The sequence below is a fragment of the Gnatocerus cornutus genome, chromosome 2, assembly GCF_029298725.1.
Source record: "Gnatocerus cornutus isolate USDA-ARS CGAHR chromosome 2, icGnaCorn1.1, whole genome shotgun sequence".
In the NCBI taxonomy this organism is placed as follows: Eukaryota; Metazoa; Arthropoda; class Insecta; order Coleoptera; family Tenebrionidae; genus Gnatocerus; species Gnatocerus cornutus.
Window position 1 is genome coordinate 20,324,044 of NC_142234.1, and position 26,386 is coordinate 20,350,429.

General features: G+C 34.1%; 1 protein-coding gene across 1 annotated transcript; it reads right to left on the reverse strand.

Moving 5' to 3' along the window:
- Positions 1-8,350: 8,350 nt before the first annotated feature.
- On the reverse strand, positions 8,351-9,920 carry LOC148179913 (ninjurin-A-like). The gene is made up of 4 exons (XM_088030127.1): positions 9,782-9,920; positions 9,663-9,731; positions 8,861-8,974; positions 8,351-8,658 (listed from the first exon to the last, which is right to left on the reverse strand). Exons 1-4 carry the CDS (start codon positions 9,837-9,839, stop codon positions 8,363-8,365), a joined length of 537 nt encoding a protein of 178 aa, XP_087886253.1. The 5' UTR covers positions 9,840-9,920; the 3' UTR covers positions 8,351-8,362.
- Positions 9,921-26,386: the final 16,466 nt, after the last annotated feature.

Below are 26,386 nucleotides of genomic sequence, written 5' to 3' on the forward strand. Positions count from 1 at the left end.
TCGTCTAGGTTTGAGCAATTTACCTAACAAACCCATAAAGAGACGATGGAACACCATCGAGGCGTCGTAAAAGCCAATAGTCAATTAAACAACGTCCTTAATTTGTAACTCAAACAATAAAACTGGCATGGGATTATTAAACTATGAAACTGGAAACCATGCAGACACTTCATTCAGTGACGCAGCTAGATTTCATTATTTTTCATGCATGGACTTTCAGAAGTTGTAAAATCTGACTTTGCGAGAGTACATTGAAGCACCTTACAAGTAATCATATATTTATGAGTATAGCTAGAACTTGTCTCGAAGAAAAATTACCCCGCTTGTGAGACTGCACTTTGGAAACAAAAAGAAAATTCGTCGTCATGAAGATGTAATAAGTATGAGACGATGAAATTAAATTAAAGAGTAAATCTACCCCCAAATAAAATTCTCATTCGTATTTTCGTAGCCGACATTCTGCAGATATAGAAGACACCAGTAAATTAGATAAATAATAACAAGAAAACCAAAGAAATCTCGTGGGATTTAGAGTTCAATTTGCACTCGACTTGTGAAAGCGGTTCTTTCGTTCGTTGAATAGCATAAAAAACCTTCTTTCCGTTCTCTGTTTACCACGTCTCTGCCCACCAATTTTTGACCCTCATTCTCGATGACCATCACTGGAAATAGGATTCTCTTAATGACTTGATTTTATAACGTTAAGCATACTTCATTTCCAATTTACTAAATGTGAACGAGGAGGGCTTTTTCTGACGTTCTTCAGGAGATTAATTTAGTTAAGTACACCACTCTGTCTATGCCAAAATTTTTAGAAAATTGCCCTCGTAGCTAGATTTACATTATTATTGCGAGGCGAGTTTTTGTCCGTTTAATGATAAATGGATGCAATGCGGTTATCCTTTTGTCTAAATCAATCAGTTTTGGACGTCTCTGCATTGACTTAAATGAATAGCTAATATTCGCCCAACAGCTTACAGACATGGCGCAATTTACATGAAATAATAGTCATGAATAGTCAAGTCCAACTTGAATGCTGATACAGTAATTGCGTTCAGCGTTTTGGTCTCAATGTCATGCATTCATTCAGATAAAACACCGCTCTGTGCACAGTTCCAAAAATTTTAATTTCATTTAATTGGCGCCTAGATTGCTAGGGCAATTTGAGTATCCGAAAGTTTTTCTTTGTGGACAGTTTGGACAGTTGATATATCATGTGGTCAAGGGAAACCGCTGCAATTGCCATTTCTTGGAAGTTTGGTGGAATTTGCTGCATATAGTCGGGAGCGTGGAAACTCCGGAAATACCACTGGGTCAAAGCATCAAAGATCATAAGAAAAATTTAACCTCAGAATTTATCTGATGAAATAAATCTCGTGAGAGGAGTATTGAGCGCTTTTGGATTTACGCGTTGCAATAAAGGAGCTGCACTAATAAAGAATAAGAATACAAAACTGTGAGATAACGCGCTAGTGTGTTAGCTTTGATACGTAGTAAAAAACCCATTTTTCAGTCAGTTAAAGCGACACATTTCGCCATGAAAGCACACAGAATTAGAATCCGATTATTGAGTTTGGTACAAAGAGAAGCGCCGTAATTTCAGAGGCCATCAAACAATGAAATCATATATTTTCCGTTTTAGTAAATGTTGTTTTAGGTTCTTTAAAAGGGTCCCTTCGTTAACAAAAGTGAAATTTACATATAGCTTAATGGCGTAACATGGAGCGAGTACTCGAATTTGGATATTTAAAGAGAATAATTTAATCAGAAAACCGAAAAGGGTACACGGTCTGGGAAAAATTCGCACCGGAAAACCGGATTTCGCACAATAACAACCGAGTTAATATCAACGGACTAACAAGATTACAAGATGTAACCGTAGACTTTGTCGATTGTTTTAACCATTGTGGTTTGTTACATCTTGTTGTGTGTTCCGGTTCCGCAAAGCGGAGATGCTACTTTACCGCTTTGCCGACCGCTATGCGTATACATAATAGACTGTTTTATAATATGCTTGCAGATATAGGTTTTCTTTGAGGCTGGAAATAACTTGGAGGTAGTGACGCTTTCGGAATAAATTAACGAGATTGCATTTTACTCTTCGAGATAATAGCTTAAGTAATTACATACATACTTCCTAAATGAGTTCGCGCTGACTTGCCGTTATTCTCAAGTGAAAGTGTTCGCAACGAGGACTTCATAAAGTACATAAACGTGTCTAATATTAAGGTTATAGGGTTCATTTCCATGAGTATGAGTTTTTAATGGATATACGAGGATTTAAATGACTTTTACGCACCGATCACGCACTCTGAAGGGACTCTACTTACTTTGCTTGCCACGCAAAAATAAAGTGGATATGCTCCACTAAATTAAAGTTTATTGGATGTCTATAAATATTGATTCTAAAAAAAAAGCACTTTTTTCATTTTTTCTTTACTATATAATTTTAAAATTACGGTATACAAAAACAACCATTTTTGGCAAAAAAGAGTGAAGAGACGCTGTGTTTTTTGCTTATCTCTACCAATACCTGAATGTTTTTTATGTGCTTATCTTATCAGTAATAAACAGAACGAAACATTTTCAAAGGCCTTGAGGCGGGGCGAGACATGTAGTGGGAATAAGAGAAGATAAAATTATTGCGACATTCCCAATTTAGACCAAATTAGAAGATTTTACACAAATAGTTTGAGCATCATACATCGCAAAAAATGTTTAAACATATATCATAATTTCGTGCTAATTCTGTGCCAATTTGTAATTCAATTCTTAAAATCAGTGCTCTTTTTGTTTTCGAGTTATTCCAAATAACAAATTTGAGCAGCGACAAGATTTCTGCTAAGTCTGTTCTAATTAATCCTGCAATTTTGTGCTCTTTTCGTTCTTGAGTCATTAAAAAAAAACAAATTTGAACAAAGCGGCAAATTTGAGCATCATGCATCGCGAAACAGATTAATTGTTGCGCCACAATTTTGTGCGAATTCTGTGCTAATTAGTGGTGCAATTTCTAAATTCTGTGTTCTTTTCGTTTTTGAGTTATTCCAAAAAATGTGAAGTTTGAGCATCATTTTTGTTTCTCAAATAACTCGAAAACGAAAAGAGCACCAAATTTAAGAATTGCAGCACAAATTACCACAGAATTAGCACAAAATTATAACATATGTTTAGAATTTTTTTGCGATGTATGATGCTCAAACTTGACGCACCTTCTACAAATGTTGATTTTAACTTGCAAATATTGTGTTAAGCTCATCTAAAATAAAAGATGAGGAAAAATAAAAAAATAACCGACTTCTGGAAATTAATTCCCTCGTTTATAAATACATATACAGCCTGTAACATATTTAACTTAGCAACAAAGCCAAACTGAAAAGCGGATTTCTAAAACAAAGAACTGCTCGAAAAGGATGAAAATCTCAGTTCAGTGATCACAAAAATGGGACAAAAACAACGGCGAGTTAAACGTTCCAGCAATATTATTGTTCATAAAAATATAAACAGATCGGACTAATGAGGTCTTCGGTAATGTTGCGTTAACCGAGGCCGAGACCCAGTTTTTTAGAAATGAATTTCTTATATCCAGTTAAGTTTGAACCGGGAAGTCGGTCGTCTAGGAAGGTTGAATCAGCACCTAGAGAATATTTTAAGAGTCCCTGAGGTAACTCTGTTTCATCCTATCTTTATATCAGAGGCTGTGTGTGGTGGCTTAGACTGTGATTACCGTTAGAAGAAGACGTTATTTTTGATGATCAATAAAGTCTTGTTAAAATATAGAAATTTCTACTCGTAATTACTGGAATTTTAAAAAATTTCTACAACACGTTCGGGAGCACTTCTCTGGGGAAGTGTATGTTTCTACCACGTTTTTAATTATTCAGTAACGCTATTTAACGATCGCAAGTTCTTTACAATAATAAGAGGTTGGTTAAAAATTAAAACCACGAATTAAACTTCCTGAAGATGATGTGCAGGCAGATACATATTTTTTATAAAAACGCACTTCAGTGGCTAATAAAAAATTCATTTTATGTTTTTTCCTCCAGCTCGTTTATTACTGGTTAAACTGGACTCTTATTTTACGAGGCAATCACCAGAAATTCATTTCTCGGTTATAAAAAAAACTTCAGACATTTGCTTATTGGACACAGATTTTACTCTGACAGTTGCAAGGATTAAAACCCCCCTCAACAAAACGTGATGAGTTTCCTCAATTTTTTGTGAGGATTTTCGCATCATGCCGGTTGCTCTCGATTTTTTCTCGGGTTCACCTCCATTCAAAGCAGATGAAAAATGTGTTGATCCCTCTGAGAATCGAACTCGAAGGCCGTTTTGCAAACGCTTGTCACTGATCACTGTCCTAACAGGTCACGACATATATTCTCCGGCTATTCGTCTATTGAACTTATATGGCTTGGGCGTTATACGTCAAAAATCCGAAATTAGCTCAATGAAACGTAAGAGTGACCCGGCGCATCCGCCAAAAAAGAATAAAACAAGAGATCGCTCTCAAAGTCCCCTTAAATATGAAATGCTAGGAGTGAAAGTGTTTTCTCTCAATATAGTGATTTACTCTTACTGATCGTGCAATAATACAACAAAAGGATGAAAGGAATCGGATAAAGTGGCGATTCGATCCTCTTTAGGTGTTCTGTGTTATCAAAGTAAATTTGTCGGGGACAGACGACGTCGCTAAAATGGACGCTGCTAATCTGAGAAGTGGGATTCATCCACCCAATCCGCAATATGGAATTATACCCAGCGCTGTTTTAAATTTCGCCGAGCTTTGTGCGTAAACGCGCCCGACTTGTCCGTAATTAAAATTAAAACGTGTCTCACTGACACTCGTTCACAATAATTATAACCGCCCCGTGATTTTATCCGCTTGATATCCGACCCCAGACACGTTCTCGCGAATAAAAACTAGACGGCAGCAAATTAAAAACACTCCACATAGCAAACTACACTTCAACACATGCACGGAATGAAAAATAATCACGGGAGTTTGCTAAAACGAAATTTATTATCTCGGCGTTGGTTTGTGCTCGGATATTTTCTAATTAGTCTATAATTATGAATGGGGAGTTTACAAGTGACCACGACTTGGGAACGCCTGTCAAAAGGGAGATTAGTATGGGTTGTCATGGGTATAACGTTGCAAATCCTTACAGGTCCTTAATGAGCTTTATAAATGCTCCTTGGAGTTTGGTGATAGTTGGGTGATAAGGACTTGAATAGCGGAGACTTAATCGAAGCAAAAGGGTTTACGGTATTGCGCGAAGTTGGGAATTTACAGCAAACTATCCAAAAATGACGACAAAGCGGCGGAATATTCCAAATTTCACCGGCGACATTTATTATTAGTCCAGGCAAAATAAACATGAACCTCGGAATAATGCGCAGAAGAACGATTTTTTGTGTTCTAACTACCCTTTAAAAATATAAAATTGAGTAGTTTATCTAAAATAGGTAAAGGCACATCTATCGATGGGGACTTTTGACATTTTGTTTGGAACAACAAAATGAGCGTCCACACAAAAAATCAGTCCTTATGGGAATTATTCCGAGCTTTTGAAATTTTTGTGTCAATTTTGGCTGGACTAAATGTTTCCGCTGACAACACAGAGGGTGACATTGTAATCGATATCATTCAAAAGTATCAAATGAGAAGCTATAATTACTGATAGAACATAATGAGGAAACTCGCTTTATTCCGCCTCCACTATTCTCTGTCAGCTCGGAACTCCCTTGCGAGCTCAAGAATATTTATCGCAACTTATCTGTGTTGTGTACTTACCGTTTGATAAATCTCCCTCGTGTCAGTGTAGTGCTGACTTGTTATTTTCTTTTTAATAAGTTCTACTTAGAATGAAAACTCAAGTCAAAGAAGGCAAGAAGTTAATACACAGAGTTTGGGTCCGCATTTTCCTGAATCATTTATTTCCATTGTTTCGAAGACGGTACGAGATGAGACCAGCTCTGGGGGGCACTTAGTTTCAATCTGGACGGTTTCAAATAAAACCGTTTCGCTCCTTCCATTTTATATTGATTACCTTTTATGTGAGCAAATGCATTCGACGTTCACATCTCTTTTTCTCGTCTTTAGGTAATTCAAGATGGAAATTAAAGGAGTATTGTTAAGGAGCAAAGAGGTGAAAACGGAAGCTATTTATTAGAGTCGCCCATTATGGTGAAACTCGCGATGAAAACATTGATAACTGTCACAAGAAAAATCCCTACGACCACGTAATTGTTGATTTTTTTCGCGTTGGCGTGCTTGGATTGGCCCTTCAAGTCGTATTTGCCCTTAAAGATTAGAGAAATTCCCACCCCCAATTGCAAAAGCAGCGAAATAACGATCAGACCCAAATTTAAATAATACGTCGAACTATTCCGGTTATATTCAATTATGTACCGGAGCTGGTTGGCGTTTGCTGTTATCAGAGCTATATCCATCATCCCTAAAAAAAGATTTCATTAATAATAGCCTACGTGCAGAAAAGTGGTGTAAATGGAATTATAAATATCCAAGAAGGGGTGTAAAAGCTTGAAAGCAGATTGTTTAATGTAATTTGTTGCAACTCGCTCCTTTCATTTATTAATTAGAACAAAGCCGTTATAAAGCTTTGAAAATTTACTGCTAAACTTTCGTATTGTTAGTCACCTTGAGCTACGGTTTTCTTAGCGGCGTAAGAATTGGTTTGTTTGCTTGGGACGGTGGAATCTACGACATCTTCAGCGGTTTCTCCATCCACCTGGACTTCGAAAGAATCCACGTCTAAAAACGAGCGCCGTTATCGTCACAATAAAAAAGCCGAGATAACTCGTTTGTAAAGCTTATCAGTAGTGCATGCTGGATAGATACAATATTTGGTTTCGCGAATTTGGACTATTTTTATTAGCCATATGTATTGGTTATAGTTTTATCGCACAATGTACCATTGCCAGAATGTCAAATTTGCATAAATTAAATAGTGATATTAAATAGTAAAATTACATGTTTGAAGCTGCAAACTCAGATAACGGCGTAATTAGAATGAAAATGCACCAGTGCCGAACAGGGTCACTGATGTGGTTTTATCGGAACGTGTGTTTAATTTAAAATTAAATTTATTTGGCATGTATTATCGAGAAAACATTGTAAATTAGTTCCGCTTTTGATCAGTCAATCAATCCGATTAACTGCCTGTGAGAGATAAGTAGCGAAAGGTAAATTTTTGGAACAGGTAATGTCAACGTCAGTTTATCGCTAATTTTGTTGACAGAATGTTGGATTGCATCGAAATTTAGTCCTGACAAAATAAACATGAACCTCGGAATAATTCGCATAAGGCAGATTTTTTGTGTGGACCTTCATTTTATTGTTCTAAACAAATTGTCAAAAGTCCTCTTTGATAGGTGTAGAACTTTTGACATTTTGGATGGAACAATAAAATAAACGTCCACACAAAAAATCAGCCTTATGGGATTTATTCCGAGCTTTTGAAATTTTTGTGTCTTATTTGCCTGGACTAAATTGCGAAATTAGGTGTTATAACAACAGGACTATGGAAAAATTAGTCATGAACAAAATGCACCCTCGTATTCAGAAAAAATCCTTCTTATTCTACGTTTTGTTAATTAACCTAATCTGGCATCACATTTCCATATTTGTTTCGTAAAAACCATAATTAAAAAAAGTAATCACCCCCCGAATTTCTGTTTGTAAACAAAACAACTTTTATACCAATCAACGCAAACTGCTCACCAATTTTCATGTCCCCATTCTCGTTGTTGTTAATCTGAATTTTCTCCCGTTCGATTTCGAAGGACACCTCTGCAAGAAACCTTCGTAAGCACGCAAAAACAGAGTTCACCCCTTTCTACCTCGCTCGTCTTTGCTCTCTTGAATTTTCTTATCCACGGCCATTTCTGGCGTCGTCTTCGCACTTGTGATGTTGGGAGTGAATAGGAAAGACACTGTAATTATTCTGCTACCAGAGCTTATTCACTCTTATTAACACGTCGGCTATCAGTTGCCATACTTTAAACTCTCTGTTCTTAATATAATTAGTTCCTTATATATATTACCTATCGTTGCTACTTTTATTACCATATATGGGCATGGAATCGAACTATGGGCTCGTATCAGCAATGGATGACTTTACATCAGACCACATCGTTCGATCCATCCGTTTGCCGAATATGCATGTTGCTTTTAATACGTTCAATGACTTGTTAACAATATTCAATATTTTATTACATTATTACAAATGTCAAAGAAAACAATTCTTCGACGTTCACATCTCTTTTTCTTGTCTTTGGTAATTCAAGATAGAAATTAAAGGAGCATTGTTAGGGAGCAAAAAGATGAAAACAGAAGCTATTTATTAGAGTTTCCCGTTATGGTAAAACTCGCAATAAAAACATTGATAATTGTCACAAGAAAAATCCCCACGACCACGTAATTGTTAATTTTTTTCGCGTTGGCATGCTTGGATTGACCCTTCAAGTCGTATTTGCCCTTAAAGATGAGAGAAATTCCCACCCCCATTTGGAGGAGCAGCGAAATAACGATCAGAACCAAATTTAAATAATACGTCGAACTATTCCGGTTATATTCAATTATGTACCGGAGCTGGTTGGCGTTTGCTGTTATCAGAGCTATATCCATCATCCCTAAAAAAATTTTTATTAACAATAGCCTACGTGTAAAAAAGTGGTGTAAATGGAATTATAAATATCCAAGAAAAGGTGTAAAAGCTTGAAAGCAAATTGTTTAATGTAATTTGTTGCAACTCGCTCCTTTCATTTATTAATTAGAACAAAGCCGTTATAAAGCTTTGAAAATTTACTGCTAAACTTTCGTATTGTTAGTCACCTTGAGCTACGGTTTTCTTAGCGGCGTAAGAATTGGTTTGTTTGCTTGGGACGGTGGAATCTACGACATCTTCAGCGGTTTCCGCATCCACCTGGACTTCGAAAGAATCCACGTCTGAAAACGAGCGCTGTTATCGTCATAATAAAAAGACCGAGATAACTCGTTTGTGAAGCTTATCAGTGTTTGCTGCATACAATATTTGGTTTTGCAAATTTGATTATTTTTATTAGTCATATGTATTAGTTAAAGTTTAATCATCGCTCTGATGATGGTAGCATTGCTATCGAAACGCGCGTCAGCATTTTTTGACGAACGAATATTTGAACAAATCTTTATGGACAAAATGACAGAAGTGTATAAGTATTTTTGCCATTGGAATCATCAGTGGCAAGATATTTGCAAATATTAGTTTTCTTTGACATTTACCACCGCGTAATTTTTTTAGCAACACACCTATAAATGGGGACTTTTGACATTTTATTTGGCACAATAAAATAAACGTCCACACAAAAATCCGTCTTATGGGAATTATTCCGAGCTTTTGAAATTTTTGTGTCTATTTGGGCTAAATTGCGAAATTGGGTGTTATAACAACAGAATTATGGAAAAATAAGTCATAAGGAAAATGCACCCTTGTTCTCACAAAAATTCCTTCTTATTCTACATTTTGTTAATTAACCTAATCTGGCATCACATTTTCATATTTGTTTCATAAAAACCATAATTAAAAAATGTAATCACCCCCAGAATTCCTGTTTGCAAACAAAACAACTTTTATTCGAATCAACGCAAAACTGCTCACCAATTTTCGTGTCCCCATCCTCGTTGTTGTTAATCTGAATTTTCTCCCGTTCGATTTCGATGGACACCTCTGCAAGAAACTCTCGTAAGCACGCAAAAACACAACTCACCCCTTTCTACCTCGATTGCGAGAATTTTTCTCGTCTTTGCTCCCTTGAATTTCGTTATCCACGGCCATTTCTGGCGTCGTCTTCGCACTAATGCCACCAAAATAGTAAACTAATTGCAGCGGTCACAACAGGAAGTTTTCGCCGGCGTGTTCGATAAAGAAAAACCGCAACACCTTGCGGTGGCTGATATTGACTGTACACAACTCTGTTAATTATGCAGATAAATATTTCTGAAATTTGTTGGACGTTAATGCATTTAATTTGACCATGTCCACCGTGAATTTACATAGTGAGTAAGTTTAAAATGCGGTCGCAGGCTCAACAGACGTGAAATAATTCAATCGGAATATAAAATAGGGAGTATACGCAGTATGAAGCGCATTTTAAATTAAGTGTGAAGGGAGATTTTGTTTTCGGCGAAAATTTCGTTATCTTCTACAAGGTACTAATTATTTCGTGCAGCTTTGGATGTACAGAGTTTTTCCCGCAGAGTAAAGTGTAAATCAAAATCTTATTATTACTTTATCATTTTTACGATTGAGTGAACCTCTTTTTATTAAGATGCTTTAATGCGATATTACATTTTTTATTACCCTTTTTTCAGTCGGATTTACACTTCAAGATCTAAATAAACGTGATGTGGAACCCCGGAGAAGTGTAAATATTCCGACTAGTTCTGCCTTCGAGGTAAAATGATTACGGGGAGCGGGAATGTCTGATGTCATTTGTGTAGATAGCCCGATGGTTTATGACCAGGACGATGAAAGAGATTTCCCATTACTGAATATCTCCAACGCACAATTTAACCTCAGGACGTTTGCATTTTGCTTGCAGCGCAATTTTTTTATAAAATGCTAAAATATCCCGTCCAATTACCTAAATAGGATAACAAGCGATGTTGAAGTTCAAAACACTGAAAATCCGAGTGAAGCTTCGGAATTTATAGTTTTTGATTCGAAATCATTGCAAATTAGTCCGTACAAAACGTGAAATGATTGCACTAAAATTCAAATCAATCATTTCTAAAGCGAACAAATGACTATTTTTTGATTGCCAATATGAAGTGATGAAATTGTGTTTTAATATCTTTAATGAACTCTGCTCCGATATGAAAATTCTAGACGAAATACTTTCACGTTTCTTCATATTTTATCTCCTTTGACACGACTTTTATCAATCCTGCATAATGAAATCCTAATAGAGAAGACACTTCTCTAGACTGGATAAGCAAGAACAGTGAAGGAATGGCAGCGGTTGCAACAAAAACGTGACAGGCACATACAAAAGCGGGGGAGTTTACGATGAACTCGAGTTTAAGAAGTTACGGATTTGTTTTCTGCATTTTAAACTCTAGTTCTGACAGATTTAATTAAATTAAAGTATTATAAATATTTCGCTAAATTGGTAGTTCTCGAAAGCATCCCCAATCAAACCGGAGCATAAAGAGCAAACATTCTCTTCATTCAGGTAAAAAGGGTTGGTAATTCACCCCGTCTCTCCATCTAAATGAAATATGACAAGCTATAAGTCATCTGAGTAGTGCATTTAGAACGTTAATATTAATTACAGCGTACCAACATCAGATGAATATGTAACGCGACGTTTAAGTAAAAATATTTTGCAAGGTGTGTTGCGCGGGTAATGTATTATTAATCAAAAGCTTTGAGTAGAAATAAATTTGCGTAAAAAATGTTGGAAAAGTTTCCAACACAATTGTTTTAAACTGTTGGTAATTTGAAGAGACAAGTGCAAGCGACGTTTTTGCACAAGGGGGAGCGAGATATATAGGTACTCTTATCAACCAATTTGCATAACAAGCACGCATTTATATAAAATTTCTCTTCGAAATAAATTTTTGTGGAATTCGTTAAACAGCTTTCAAGCTAATACGCACTGTTGACATACAAATACGTCGGTACAAGGGCGTTATAAGCGATGGTTTTTAATGAAAGTTGTCGTTTTTACGATCTTTCTCCGGCTATTGGCGAAAGTAATTACGTTTTGTTCGGAACGCCCCCGCCATCGTAAACATGACAATATTCTATTTTAATGCAAATCTTGTTGCAATTTTAATAGAAATTATCCAAAATCGCATAAACTTGCAATGACGGTGAATATTCATGAAGTCGAGCCGCTATTCGGATTTGGCAAGTTTCCTATAATTGTGTTTTCAGTTCTCGAACTGAAAGCTGCCTTACTCCTGATCCTTATGAATCTTCGCATCAAGCGCAGTGTTAGCTCATATTCTAGAAATTGGATACACCAAATAAAATAACGAAATACCTTAAAGTCATGGAACGTTTGCTTTGTATCTTGGGTTATCCAATATTTTATTTTCTTATGCTCTGGTTGGAAAACAAACAGAAATTTCCTGCTCGTTCGTCTTTATTGATTGTAAATTATCTCCTGCACACACTGCTTCGCTGCAAACTTAGTTGAGCTGTCGGAGAGAATTTAAACTTCTCATTATTAGTGCGAAATATGTAAAAATTGCAACTTTCCACCAAAACTTTGGCATTCATATGATTGAATTACACACATTTCGGTGTTCAAAATTGGTGAATGCGCCACCCCAACTTCAGCTGAAATTATTAATGTCCGTAATTACACAGAAAATTTGTTTGCCCGCGTGAGTGACAGCAGTTTCTGATTCTGTAAACATGTAAACGAAGGACGATAGTTGTTAGCTTCTTGTTTTAAAGAGGTCCTGTTTAAGAGGATTACCGACTTTGCGAGTAACTGAAAATGACAACAGTAATCCATTAATCTTACCGAGATGAGCCCCGTTAAAGATATGCTTAAATTATCAGGTAAATTAACAAGAATTTTACAAACTTTGCGTCTGAATTTTAATAATAATATTCGACCGATTAGTGTAAGACGATCTGTACGGTTGTGTTCTCGCGTCCAAAAAGTAGACCATCAAACGAACTAATTACACAGAAAATCTAGTTCCGACGTTGCAAGTACCCTCTTTGTAAATTTGTTAATTGTGTTAGCAATATCAAAGGGTGTTATCTTAACAAGAATCCAATCCTACAAGCGACCTATTTTAACCGTTAGGTCGCCCATGAAAGCAACTTTAGTTTAATTAACATCTTTTTCTACGGCACGTCTAAAACCAACAAAACTTTAACCTACCAGTTGTGATAATGACGGCTATTACACAGTGCAATCATAACACCATTCGGAGGCCATTTCCGGTGAACAATGACGGTCAACAAGCTGCGGATCCGGAACATTTTACTAACGTAACTCCAAATTCCCCAGGAAACGAGTATGATTTTACGGTTATATCTGTCTAAAACTCGAAAGATAATGACGGTCTTGCAGATAAGCTAATTGTTCCATAGTGGGTGATTATCCGGAGTTTTTTTCGTTTTTAATAACCCTTATTTTAAAAAGTTTATAACATCGAATTGAACTAGAGGAAAATTGATATACGGCAAAGTATTTCCGCTTGGGAAATTTGTTTCATTTTGTAGAGATACACCTCGGTTTTATGAATTCAATAGAAAGCTTTTATTTTATTTTAGTTTTCAAGAATTTAATATTTGAGCGGAAGCATTTAATTTTGAGGCTCCATAAGTAAAATAACGTTCCTTCTTAAATCTCGTGTAGGCAACACTGATATTGTGAAATCTTTGTAATATTTCGCTGCGGTGGATCCATCCACTTGGAAAAAATGCTATAAAAAAATTAAGAGTTTTTATTGCACTAAAACAAAGCGTTTCGTTTTATTGACGTGTAAAATTCAAGTTGCATTAATCGCATCAAAAAATTATTTGAAAGACAATAATTTGATAAAAAAGTTCTTATTGCTCCAACAGGTCCGGATTTAGAGATATTTTAGAAATTGTTATTTTCAAAACAAAACAAAAAGTTCCCACATCCTTCACCAAAATTTGTCATTTTGGTAATTTTAGTGCTACAGCTACGAAATTTGGGGAAGCTACTATCTTCGAATCGTGTATTAACTCTACCAAATTGCAAACTTGTAGAGCAAAAGACACAGATTTTAAAAAATTTTATTTTTGAGTCCAAGCGAAAAGTTTCCACAGCCTCCATTAAAATTCGTAATATTAGTAATTTTAGTGCTACAGCTACGAAATTTAGGGAAGTTACTACTCTTAAGTCGTGCATTAACTTCACCAAATTGCAAAATTGTCGAGCAAAAAATACAGATTTTAGAAATTCTTATTTTTGGGAACAAACAAAAAGTTCCTACTTCTTTCACAAAAATTTGTAATTTTGGTAATTTTAGTGCTATAGCTACGAAATTTAAAGAAGTTACTATTTTTAAGTCGTGTATTAACTCTACCAAATTCAAAACTTGTAGATCAAAGGACACAGAGATTTTAGAAATTTTTATTTTTGAGACCAAGCAAAAAGTTCCTAATTCTTTCACAAAAATTCGTAATTTTGGTAATTTTAGTGCTGCAGCTACAAAATTTGAGAAAGTTACTATTTTTTAGTCGTGCATTAACACTACCAAATTGCAAACTTGTTGAGCAAAGGACACAGATTTTAGAAATTTTTATTTTTAAGTCCAAGCGAAAAGTTCCCACATCCTCCACTAAAATTTGCAATTTTAGTAATTTTAGTGCTACAACTACAAAATTTGGGAAAGTTACTATTCTTGAGTCGTGTATTAACTCCATTAAATTGCAAAATTGTAGAGCAAAAAACACAGATTTTATAAATTTTTATTTTTGAGTTCAAGCGAAAAGTTTCCACAGCGTCCATTAAAATTCGTAATATTAGTAATTTTAGTGCTACAGTTACGAAATTTGGGGAAGTTACTACTCTTAAGTCGTGTATTAACTTCACCAAATTGCAAAATTGTAGAGCAAAAAATACAGATTTTAAAAATTTTTATTTTTGGGACCAAGCAAAAAGTTCCTACTTCTTTAACAAAAATTTGTAATTTTGGTAATTTTAGTGCTATAGCTACGAAATTTAAAGAAGTTACTATTTTTAAGTCGATTATTAACTCTACCAAATTGCAAACTTGTAGATCAAAGGACACAGATTTTAGAAATTTTTATTTTTGAGACCAAGCAAAAAGTTTCGAATTCTTTCACAAAAATTCGTAATTTTGGTAATTTTAGTGCTACAGCTACGAAATTTGTGGAAGTTACTATTTTTTAGTCGTGCATTAACACTACCAAATTGCAAACTTGTAGAGCAAAGGACACAGATTTTATAAATTTTTATTTTTGAGTCCAAGCGAAAAGTTCCCACATCCTCCACTAAAATTTGTAATTTTAGTAATTTTAGTGCTACAACTACAAAATTTGGGGAAGTTATTATTCTTGAGTCGTGTATTAACTCCATTAAATTGCAAAATTGTAGAGCAAAAAACACAGATTTTAGAAATTTTTATTTTTTATACTAAGCAAAAACTTCCCACTACCGTCACAAAAATTCGTAATTTGGGTAATTTTAGTGCTACAGCTACGAAATTTAGAAAAGTTACTATTTTTGAGTCATGTATTAATTCTATTGAATTGAAAAATTTACTTTCTACTGCTGTTGCTATCACAATTTTTAAACGCAAAGAAGCCCAGAATTTCTGCAATTATTATAAATTCCTGGATATAAAATAATTATTTTTCTCTATTTTGTAAAGTTTATACGAGCAAATAGCAAAAGATAGAATAAAATATGTACATTCTAACATTTCATGCACTTTCAATACGAAGTTGTAAGGTAAAATATTTCTATATGATTTGAAAACTCTAGGAAAAGAATTTATCTTTTGTAAATTAGGTACATACTATAATCTCCGTACATATTTGCAAATAATATTAAAATAGAAGCGGCGCATCCACCAATTCAAAAATTCAGTGTTTAATCCAATAATTTGAATTTAGTTAAAATTCCCGTACTTGCTATGCAAAAAAACCCGAAAGCACTCCGAAAAATAATTATAACCCAGCGAACGTAAATTTCCATATTAAATATAAATTAAAACTGTTTTATTGAACAAACTTTATTAGCATTTGATTTAGATAACCCGTGTCCTTTCGTTGAAAATTCAACGCAACGTTTACGTCACACTTATTGTAGCACCAGTAATTATTGACGTCGGTAATGACGCTGACGCAGTGTTCTCGACAAATTTAAAGCAATAATGAGACAATAATCTCATCAGTTTCCGAATAAAACACCCCAGCAAAGTGACGCAATATGTGAAATTAATTAAAGTAAACAATGGTGAGCAGGTAAGTAATATGAAAATTATTTGCATGAGTTGGTTATCCTATATATTCTGAGGCACATGTGTTGCGGTTGAAGTTGGGCTTATCGAAATTTTGCATAAAATTTGTCTGCCGGAGGTAATAAAACACAACACGGTGGAAAGATCGATATGGATTGGAACACTGAAGTTAATAAGATTTGTAACTTTAAGCCGTTTTATACTCGCAGCGTCTTGCCATCTCACTTTATCTGAAGTGACATTCTTATTTTACGACTCATTTTAAATTAAATTGAATCGCATAACGTGTCCCTTATAATTTATTTAAGCGGGCGTATTTAATGATGGGAATCATAAAATCGATTAGTCGGGGGGAATAATGGTCAATAGGTCTATTGCCCCCGACCCAGAAAGAGATTGAATTTTCCTGTCAAAACGAGATCTATTATTACAAGTTTTGATAACATTTTACTAAATATAGATATGCAATTGTTTTAAGGTATTCTCGAGGGTAGCGCCTTTTGGACCCTTTCTCCGAGTTGTTCTCTAAAGATAATGGAATTATTATGTACGCAATCTACAATGTTTTGGTGACATATTTAATAAGTGAGACGGGTAATTTCGCTTCAGAAATGAGTAAAGAAGAAAACTTTCGCGCAAGTACTTAAATCTGAACTCTTAAAATCATGAGCCATGACACCATCGACTATACAAAGGGTTGACTTTTATTTCAAAGTTGCCAACATTTCAAAAGTGTTGATAAAATATTAATACGCGTTTCATAGTTAAAACAACCAAACTGAAGTTTACAGAAAATAATAACAAAACTTATTTAATTATTCTCTTTCTAAATTCAAGAACTACGGTTTTGTTCATATGAAATAAAATTTTATTTCCTTCAAAGTTTGATGCATTAGATTACCAAACTTTGAATTTAGTTTTATTGTGAAGGTGTAGATCGATCGAATTCTGTTTGTTCTTCTAGCTGCAAAATCTAATTAAGTTCTCGAGCATGTTTATGGCCATGGGAATAACTGCAATTCGCAATATAGTAAATTCTGATTTAACGTTTTCACTAAAATAAAATATAAATATTCATCGAGGGAAAAGGACGTAAAGTTAGCGATCGCGGTCTTGACGGCGAAATTTGATTAATTTCACACTAGAAAAGTTCAATTTGTACAAATTAAAGTTTTGTTTTTTCAGAATTTCCAGAACTTGGATCGTTGAAAAATTTGAGGATCTAAGTTAGCTACTTAAAGTGACGCTACTTCGGAATTTTAAATAATTGGGCGCGAATAATTCAGAGAATTCTGAACGAATGCGAAATTTTGTCCAAAACATTTCTCAACTGAGTCCAATTGACTTTTCGAGTTTCAAAGCGGTTTTTCTTCAAAATAATGATTTAGTGGTCTGAAAAACTGTGTCCAAATATTATTTTGAAATTATGTATTAATATTAATAAAGTTATAAAGATTTAAACTTTTTTGCTCAGAAAAATGCATTTTTAAGTCGTGTATTAACTCTAACAAATTGAAAGTTGTAAAGCAAAAGAAAAATTTTAGAAATTTTTACTTTTGAAACCAAGCAAAAGTTCCCACATCCTTCACTAAAATTCTGGTAATTTCAGTGCCACAGTTATGTAATTTGGGGAAGTTACTATTTTAAAGTCGTGTATTATAACTCTACCAGTTTGCAAAATTATAGAGCAAAAAACACAAATTTTAGCAATTTTTATTGTTGAGACTAAGCAAAAAGTTCGTACGTCCTCCCCTGAAATTCGTAATTTTGGTAATTTTAGTGCCACAGTTATGAAATTTGGGGAAGTCACTATTTTTTAGTCGTTTATTAACTCTAACAAATTGCAAAATTGTAGAGCAAACGACACAAATTTTAGAAATTTTTACTTTAACTACAAAAGATGTAAAAAGGTCTTTTATACGTATAAAATATAAAAAAACAAAATAAAAAGACTGACGTACATAAAATAAGTTATTAAATAAATAAAATTATACATTGAAACAATTTTTTTTTTCAGAAAAAACGCATAATATAAATAAATTTTTTATAAACTTATAATGTATGTTTCGCGAAAAAATTAAAAAGGCAACTTGTTGGTTAAACATGCCAGAAATTTATCAAGTTTTAGTTTTTTGTTTTTAAAGAGCTATTATTTCAGAAAAGTAAATTTTTGTTACCTCATTTTTTACGTGCATCAACAGGATCAGTAAATAGTAAACAGTAAACAGTAAACAGGATTGGATCAGTAAATAGTAATTTGGATCACAAGGCCGGAAAATGCTCTTTTGGAAGTCTGAGTGAAATTGCGAACACGATGACTTCCAAAAGCATTTTCGGACGTGTAATCCACTCTATTTTTTAGGTCAACAAAATTTAACGACTCAAAAAAAATTGAACTAGTGACTTTTACGCTTTAAGGTTGGCTTTCTAGTAACTATTTTGAAAATAAAACATTCTAATTTCTTTTAAAATACTTCAGCAAACTTTTATGCCAATTGATGACAGTACGATACCAATCGGTAAACAAAAAATATGTATGTATAGGTATCTAGTTTCTTTTTTAGAGGCCTAGACCGCAAAACACTGTTTTTCGGCCTATTTATGTGTCCAAAAACGTTAAAAAAAGGCAGCGGCCAAAAAGTATTATTTAGGCTTCGAAATTCTTAAAACCAATTTTAGGTGGCGCAGTTGAGAAAATTTTACTCCGCAGCAAGTAGCTAGTAAATTATTTAAGAGATAAAAGTATGTCAAATTTTCTAAAGAATATGTGAGAATCTCAAAGACTAAAGTAAATAAAAAACTTCAAAAATGCTGAAAAATACAGGAAACCGAAAAAATGTAAAAAAAGAATTAAAAATGAGGAAGGATGAAGGAATCCACAATTCTGAGAAAATCATAGTCTGAAAGGTTTAAAGAATTGAATTAGCAAAATTTAATAAATCTGGGGAATTAAAAACCGGAATTATCAAAGAAAATAAAAAAGTCTTCACTGAAACACGCATGAAACTATCATCACACTTTGCAATCTTTGCTTTTGCTGATTATATTTTAACAAGGCTGCTGGCACGATTATGTATTCTCTCTAATGTGTTTACCTACTAAAATATTTAAAAATGGATTTTATAACTCTGGAGAACTGTCGTCGCACTTTTAGTAACACTTTTAAATTAATTTATACAGAGTGTAACAGAAATGAGTAAATTTAATTAAACTGATGATCTCGATAAAATAAACAACTTTTTCCTCTTCGGTTTTAGAAAATTCTCAAGTACCTATTTTCCAAAAAAAATGTGATTTTTTTAAGTGTTTAGATTTATCTGTTAAATTCTCTTCTCTTTGCGTTAATTGAGTTATTATTAATACATAAATTATGGACAACAACAAATTCTGTCAACGCAATTTTTAGATACGTACAGTTTTAATGAAAAATTTGTGGACTAATTTAGAACAAGAAATAAGAAAAAAAAATAAATGTGACTTTTAGAAAAACAAGAAATCCTACCTTTTACGTGTTCATAAAGCTTCAGCAGTCCATGAATGAAATCAAAGGTGTTCAAAGTAACCACCATTAGTTTCCAACACTGTTCAAGTCTCAAAAATCTTTCCAAGTGAAGCCTCTGAGCCCGAGCAGCATTTTGGCCAGCCTCCCTGTAAATCAACACCATGTTAGTTAACTCGACGTTTGGAAAATTAAACATTTTTTGAGATTCAAACACTTTCACTTGCCGAAAAACAATGATTTGTTTCCGAAACCGGCAAAATTACAACTAAAATAATTCACAAAATCAAGTTTCAATCGACAAAAAACGTTATCAGTTTTCTTTTTTATATGACCAGCTGGCAATGTTTACATTGAGTTAATCATGAAAATTGATCACTTGATTAGTTTCCAATATTATGAATATCTCGAAATTGAGCTCGAATTTTGGAAAACCGCAAAGAAAAAAAAAGTTTGTTTTAACAAGATCTACCACCAGTTTAATTTAATGTACTCATTTCAGTTACACCCTGTACTATAAAAGTATAATGAAAATTTCTTCGTCCGCATCTTTTGGAGCTTTGAGGTATTAAATCATACAGCAGGCCCAAGTTCTTTGTTCCCTATGTAAATCCAATAAGTTTGCGTTCTCTACCAACAAAGCGAATAGAACTTATATAATAACTATGGCCAGCATCCTAATTGAAACTAATAACCTTGCGGTATTCTACGAAATGGTATAATCTCATCTAACTGACCGATCTGACCGTTATAGGAGAGTGCAGGACCAGAGAAAATCGACAATTATCATGCATCGTCAAGCAGAATGGAAATCCCTTTATATAAATATTTAGGCAGTGTTGCGATTTCTGCGGTACTAATCTCATTATTTTTGCTTCTTAAACACTTACATTTGTTACTTTTTATTATTTCAATCACATTACGTTTTGTTTCTTTTGTAAAAATTGCATGAATGGTAGCGTGTGATCATTCAGACATTTAAAGTCGTGTCATTTTCAAAAGGAAGGTCCATTCGGGTTGGCCGTTTTTGAAATTACGTTCATTTCAAGCTTTAAACAGATCAAAAGAGTTGGATAAGTAGGAACGCGCCAAAGGATGATGTCCTTTACATATGCATCGGATATGACATTTAACGAGGAAGAATTACGGTGGAAAAAGACGCACACGTGTAATTAAAACCGCGTTTGTGTGGAATTGTGCATTGGATCGGTGGCAGAAAGCGCAGACTTTCGCTCCTTTATTGCACCTTTCGTTCTACACGTAAGTGACTGTGTAATTTTCTTTATCAAATCCTTCTCCATTAAGGAGGTTTATGTTTATGTAGGTAGACGAGAGGAGAACTCATTGTCATCGTTAAGACAAAGGGCGTACCTTAGATAAGACCCTCGATGTAACAGGAGAATGAATGCTTTTAAATTATAGTCGAATCACAAAAGGATCTGGCAATGTGCGGACTCTTCTCTGAAATATCTCCGTCCCTTTGCTCTTACGTGTATAACGTTATCAAGTTATGGTATGGAAGAGGGGGACTAAGACTTCCTTTCCGTCTACTTAGATCGTTCTCCTTGTTATCCTCAGCCTCTTTCGTAGACTTGCTTTTCACCTAACTTCTCCAGAGAATTGTTTATCTGCATTTATAAGTTTCGGGGATTTTCTGGACCGGTTTAGTGTTGACATCTGCAAATAAAGCTTTTTTGGTTTGTTTATGAAGGTTACGGACGAAAAAAATGTTTCTCTTAAATGAGTTTACCGCGGAAACGACCACGGCAGAAACAATTATTGCTGCGAATTTATTATTCACACAATTTTTTCTTTTAGAGAGATGAAAAAAATTCGGGGGGCTTATCGCGAAATGGCTGCGACTCAGCAAGGCAATCATATTAAAAAATGTTTTCTTATTTATTGAAATGAGGTCGGCAATCTTTATGGTAACTTTATGTTTTAGGAGACACTTTTATGCAGATGGCATTAAAGTGTTGATTGCCGTTAATTGTTGATTATTTCCTTCGCTCGCTGTCAAGTCTGATTATAATAAAGTATCAAATAAACTCTCTTTTATGGATTCTGCTAATTTTTTGTCGTTTCCTCTGTGGTGTATTCGCACTCTGCACCGTGTAGTTCTGGTAAATGTAAATTAATTAACCACGTTGCAATTACAGTTTTCAGTTTCCAGTTCTTCGAAATATAATAAACGAGAACAATTGTTTTCACCAAGTGGAAATTGCATCCCCGCCCGTAATTCACAATTCCTACAAAAGTTACGGACCATATTATAGTTCTGCTTACATTATAATCCTTCTGTCTCATTACTTGTTAATAATAGCGTGTGCTTATCGTGAATTGTATAATAAAAAAAAAATCCAAAATCTGGCTATACCGGTCTAGAATTTTGTAATGTTGTACGATAATAAAAAAGTCTAAATTAGTAACTTCTCAAAATTTCATTGTTGTGACGTTAAAATTACAAAAGTTACAAACGTTTAAATTTTTTTTCTGCCAATTTTTGGTTCATCTTGAGAATAAAAAATTGCAAAATTTGTCACTTGCGGTCTACAATTTTACAATTTGGTACGACTAATAAATAGGTCTAAATTAATAACCTCCCAAAATTTTATTGATGCGGCGTTAAAATTACCAAAGTTACAAGCGTTAATAATTTTGATTGTCAATTTTTGGTTCATTTTGAGAATAAAAAATTTCAAAATCTGTCACTTCCAGTGTGCAATTTTGCAATTTGGTACGACTAATAAACAGGTCCAAATTAGTAACTTCCCTAAATTGCATTGTTGTGACGTTAAAACTACCAAAGTTACAAGCGTTAATAAATTTTGTCACTATTTTCTGTTCATCTTGAGAATAAGTAATTCCAAAATTTGTCTGTTCACTGGCAAGCTTTTATTGTTACCTTTTAAATAATGTATTATAGAGTTTCATGATTTTGCAAGTTCGAAGTAAAACGTAAAAAAAACATATGTGAACGCGAAGTAATGAAAAAACCACTTACATATTTTACAAATATTTCTGAGTCCTGACCTGTTAGAGCAAGACAAACTTTGTATTTAAAATAGCAAGGCAATTGTACTACTTTTTTCCACTGTTTTAGTACAAATTACGTTTAAAATTAGTTCTAAAAAAGATAGCCCGGCGCATCCACCATTTTTTACGTATTTTTTTTAAATTTCGTAGAAGTATTCATAATAAATCAATAAATGGATTTTTTTACTTGGTGAAAAAGCACACATTCTTCTGCACTAAAATAACAAAAGTTTACCTAGTTAAAAGATAGAAAAATGTAGCAACAAAAAAAGTAGTTAATAATTTTTTTTGACAAATTCCGGTTCACCTTTAGAATAAAAAAATCCAAAATCTGTCACTTCTGGTCTACAATTTTGCAATTTAGTACAGTCAATAAACAAGTCTATGTTAGTAACTTTCCTAAATTTCAACGTTGTTGTGCTAAAACTACCAAAGTTACAAGAGTTAGTAACCTTTTTTAGCAATTTTCGGTTCATTTTGAGAATAAAAAATTCCAAAATCTGTCATTTTCTGTCTACAATTTTGCAATTTGGTACGACTAGTAAACAGGATTAAATTAGTAACTTCCTAAAATTTTATTGTTGTGGGGTTAAAATTAACAAAGTTACAACCGCTAATAATTTTTATGGCCAATTTCCGGTTCATCTTAGGAATAAAAAATTCCAAAATCTATCACTTCCGGTCTACAATTTTGCAATTTAGTGTGGCTAATAAACAGGTCCAAATTAGTAACCTCCCCAAATTTCATTGTTGTCAAGTTAAAATTACCAAAGTTACAAACGTTAAAATTTTTTGTATGCCAATTTTCGGTTCATCTTAAGAATAAAAAATTTCAAAATCTGTCACTTCCGGTCAAACAATTTTGCAATTTGGTACGACTAATGAACAGGTCTAGTTCTGGTAAATGTAAATTAATTAACCACGCTGCAATTACAGTTTTCAGTTTCCAGTTCTTCGAAATATAATAAACGAGAACAATTGTTTTCAGCAAGTGGAAATTGTATCCCCGCTCGTAATTCACAATTCCAACAAAAGTTACGGACCATATTATGTGAATGCGCATAGTTCTGCTTACATTATAATCCTTCTGTCTGGTTACTTGTTAATAATAGCGTGTGTGTGCTTATCGTGTGTTTTATAATCACGAACACTATTACATTATCGTCGTACAAAGTTAAAGAGAAAGTTTACAACAAAGCTGTCCCTGTCCCTGTGCCACTATGTTTATCAACGCCAAACACCACTCAAAGATATTTAATTCTGTCTTAGCGAGATTTGCAGCAAATTATTCCGAACTCCGAGAGGACGCCGGAAACGAGTTTACTTGTTAAGTACTCCAAAAAGTAACCCTTTCAATCACAAACATGAACTTCTTCAGCGATATTTGGTGCAATAAAATATTCATGACGGCTCAGTTGTGATTATGCTGTTTGACAGCTTCCACGCAATCAACATAATTATGCAATTTTTCGTCTTTGCAATGCACGTGCATATTTTAGCCCAATCCCTGAAATAAAACCAGAAGATATACCGTTTCGGGGATGATTTTTACAATTTAAATTTTGAGCGATAAGAACGTTTCAAGCCTGATTAAACTTTTGCTGCAGAATCTGGCGCTCTTTTTTAGAGATGACTGCGAATTATTTCCCTTATATTGAACCAGTCGTACCCAAAACACGTCCAATCTTCAATAATGTCATAACGGCATCAGGTCGTGTCTGACCGATAGGCTCATCTCAAGATTCCGGCGACTTCTGGTGATCGTGTTCGTCGACCCAAAGCGTGCTGGGCGTCAAAATACGTGATGTTGCTGACTCCAGAGACGTCTTTCATCTAGCTGACATAACAGACATTCGATCTCTCTCCGATTTTACCCCAATAACACACATAAATAGTTTATCTCAGGGATTTCAACAGGATTTCGACATGATATATCTACTAGTCGGAAGGGAGATTCTTATCGCAATTTCTTTACCCGACATAAAGACAGTTCAAGTGGGAGACGTTGCAAACACTCCAGTAAATTATTCATTTTACGACAAGTTCGATACAGAAGGATGTTTTTACTCTGCTCCTGAATATAAACGTGATAGACTGTGGATATTCGCTAAAGACTGGCGAAATTTAAAAGCTTTCACTTGGAGTAAATTCCTCAAGAAAACTTATGAAGTGTTTGGAGACGTTAAAATTTTCCTTGCAGTTTTATAAATTAAGCAAAAACAATCTGCAGAAACGATTCATAGTAAAAGAACGAATTGAAAGGATTCGCATTTATGCACAATTTTTCAAACCTGTTGCATATTTTTCAATTTAATGCGCCCCATAAACATACTCATGTTTTCGCAAATTTTGTTGACTTCACAGTTTCCGTGATATCATTCATTTTGTATTAACAAAAAGAACGAAGCTTTGCTGGTTTTCAGCGGCAATTACAACACAGCACTTAACAGTCTCACAGAATATTAAATCTGTGTAAAAGCACATTGCACGTTGTAAATATTTGATAGATCAATGTAATCCTAGATTTTATGAAAACAGGAGATTGTGTATGCACTGAATATAAACCTGAAGTATCGCAGCCCGGAAAAAACGAATAAAACCGCGTGCATTATCCTGTTTCATAAAGTATTCCTGTTAATCCATAATGAAGGAATAAGTAGCCACAATCTAACGACTTTACTATTTAAATGCACGGGAAGAAAGTTAGTGTAATTTAGTTTAATAAATTTGTACACTTCAGCACTGCGTCAGAAATTATCCTGATTGCTGCTGGAATGAAAGTACCTAATTTCGCCTTGGTAATCACACAAATAAATTTAATACCTTCTTGGCTTAATTTCTCGAATCGTAATTTACTTTGACGATATAATCCAGTTGTTTGTAAAAATGAAGTTAATTCATCAATCAAAACTATCAAACTTGTCTCTCCTTTCGATAAATGGACTGTTTTGCATAATGTAAAAGAAAACTTGCTTGGAAAAGTTGGAAAAAATTACTGAAACGTGATCGACTTGCTTGCAAACTTTACAACACTTCCGTCACGGGTTGTCGATAATCCTTAAAATTGAATCTTTTCAAGATTATGAGGTACTTAGTGTTTAATAACATCTAAGTACTTGGCAAATTTGTTAACTTAATTACGCTATAACTCTTAGTCTCACTATAAGGACAAAACGGATTTAATAATGTTGCCCTCTTAACGACATAATGTGAACATTAGTGCAACATGTAACTTTGAGCCCTTTAGCACAAAGATACGGTCTAATCACGAAAAAATAAGTTAAAGTACTAATTTTCCTAAGAGCTCAAAGAATAGTGTTTAGATAAGCACTCGAGTTTGTACTAAAATCCAGCTAAAACTTCAAGTTCTTTGATCTCAGCGCGAAACTGAGTCGCTCTAGATCTCTCGTCATTTAATTATGAAATAATGCAAAAAATAACGACAAAACTTAAATTGTTTATTCAGAATATTAACTCAATCAAATCGCCTGCATTTGCTTGCTTTAACCATTAATCACACTGCTTGATAAATTAGTGGATTAAAAAAACAATTTTCTCCGAAAAGCTCGAGGGTTCGCGCGTTTTTTTTTCTGAATTCGGAATGATTTGCAGACAGTTCCAACCAGCACAATTCGAATCAACTTCAACGTTTAATGAACACTAACTAAGATTGAGACTCGCTTTAAAATACCGTCTATTATGCAACCTCCGTAACCACAATTTAATTTCCAAGTAAATAAATGTCTCCACGTCTGTTAAACGACGCTATGTTAGTATAAACCCGAAACTACAATTAAACGCGGCAACAAAGTCTTAACCGTTGCAGCAGATTTAAACGACAGGATAATGTTAGCCAA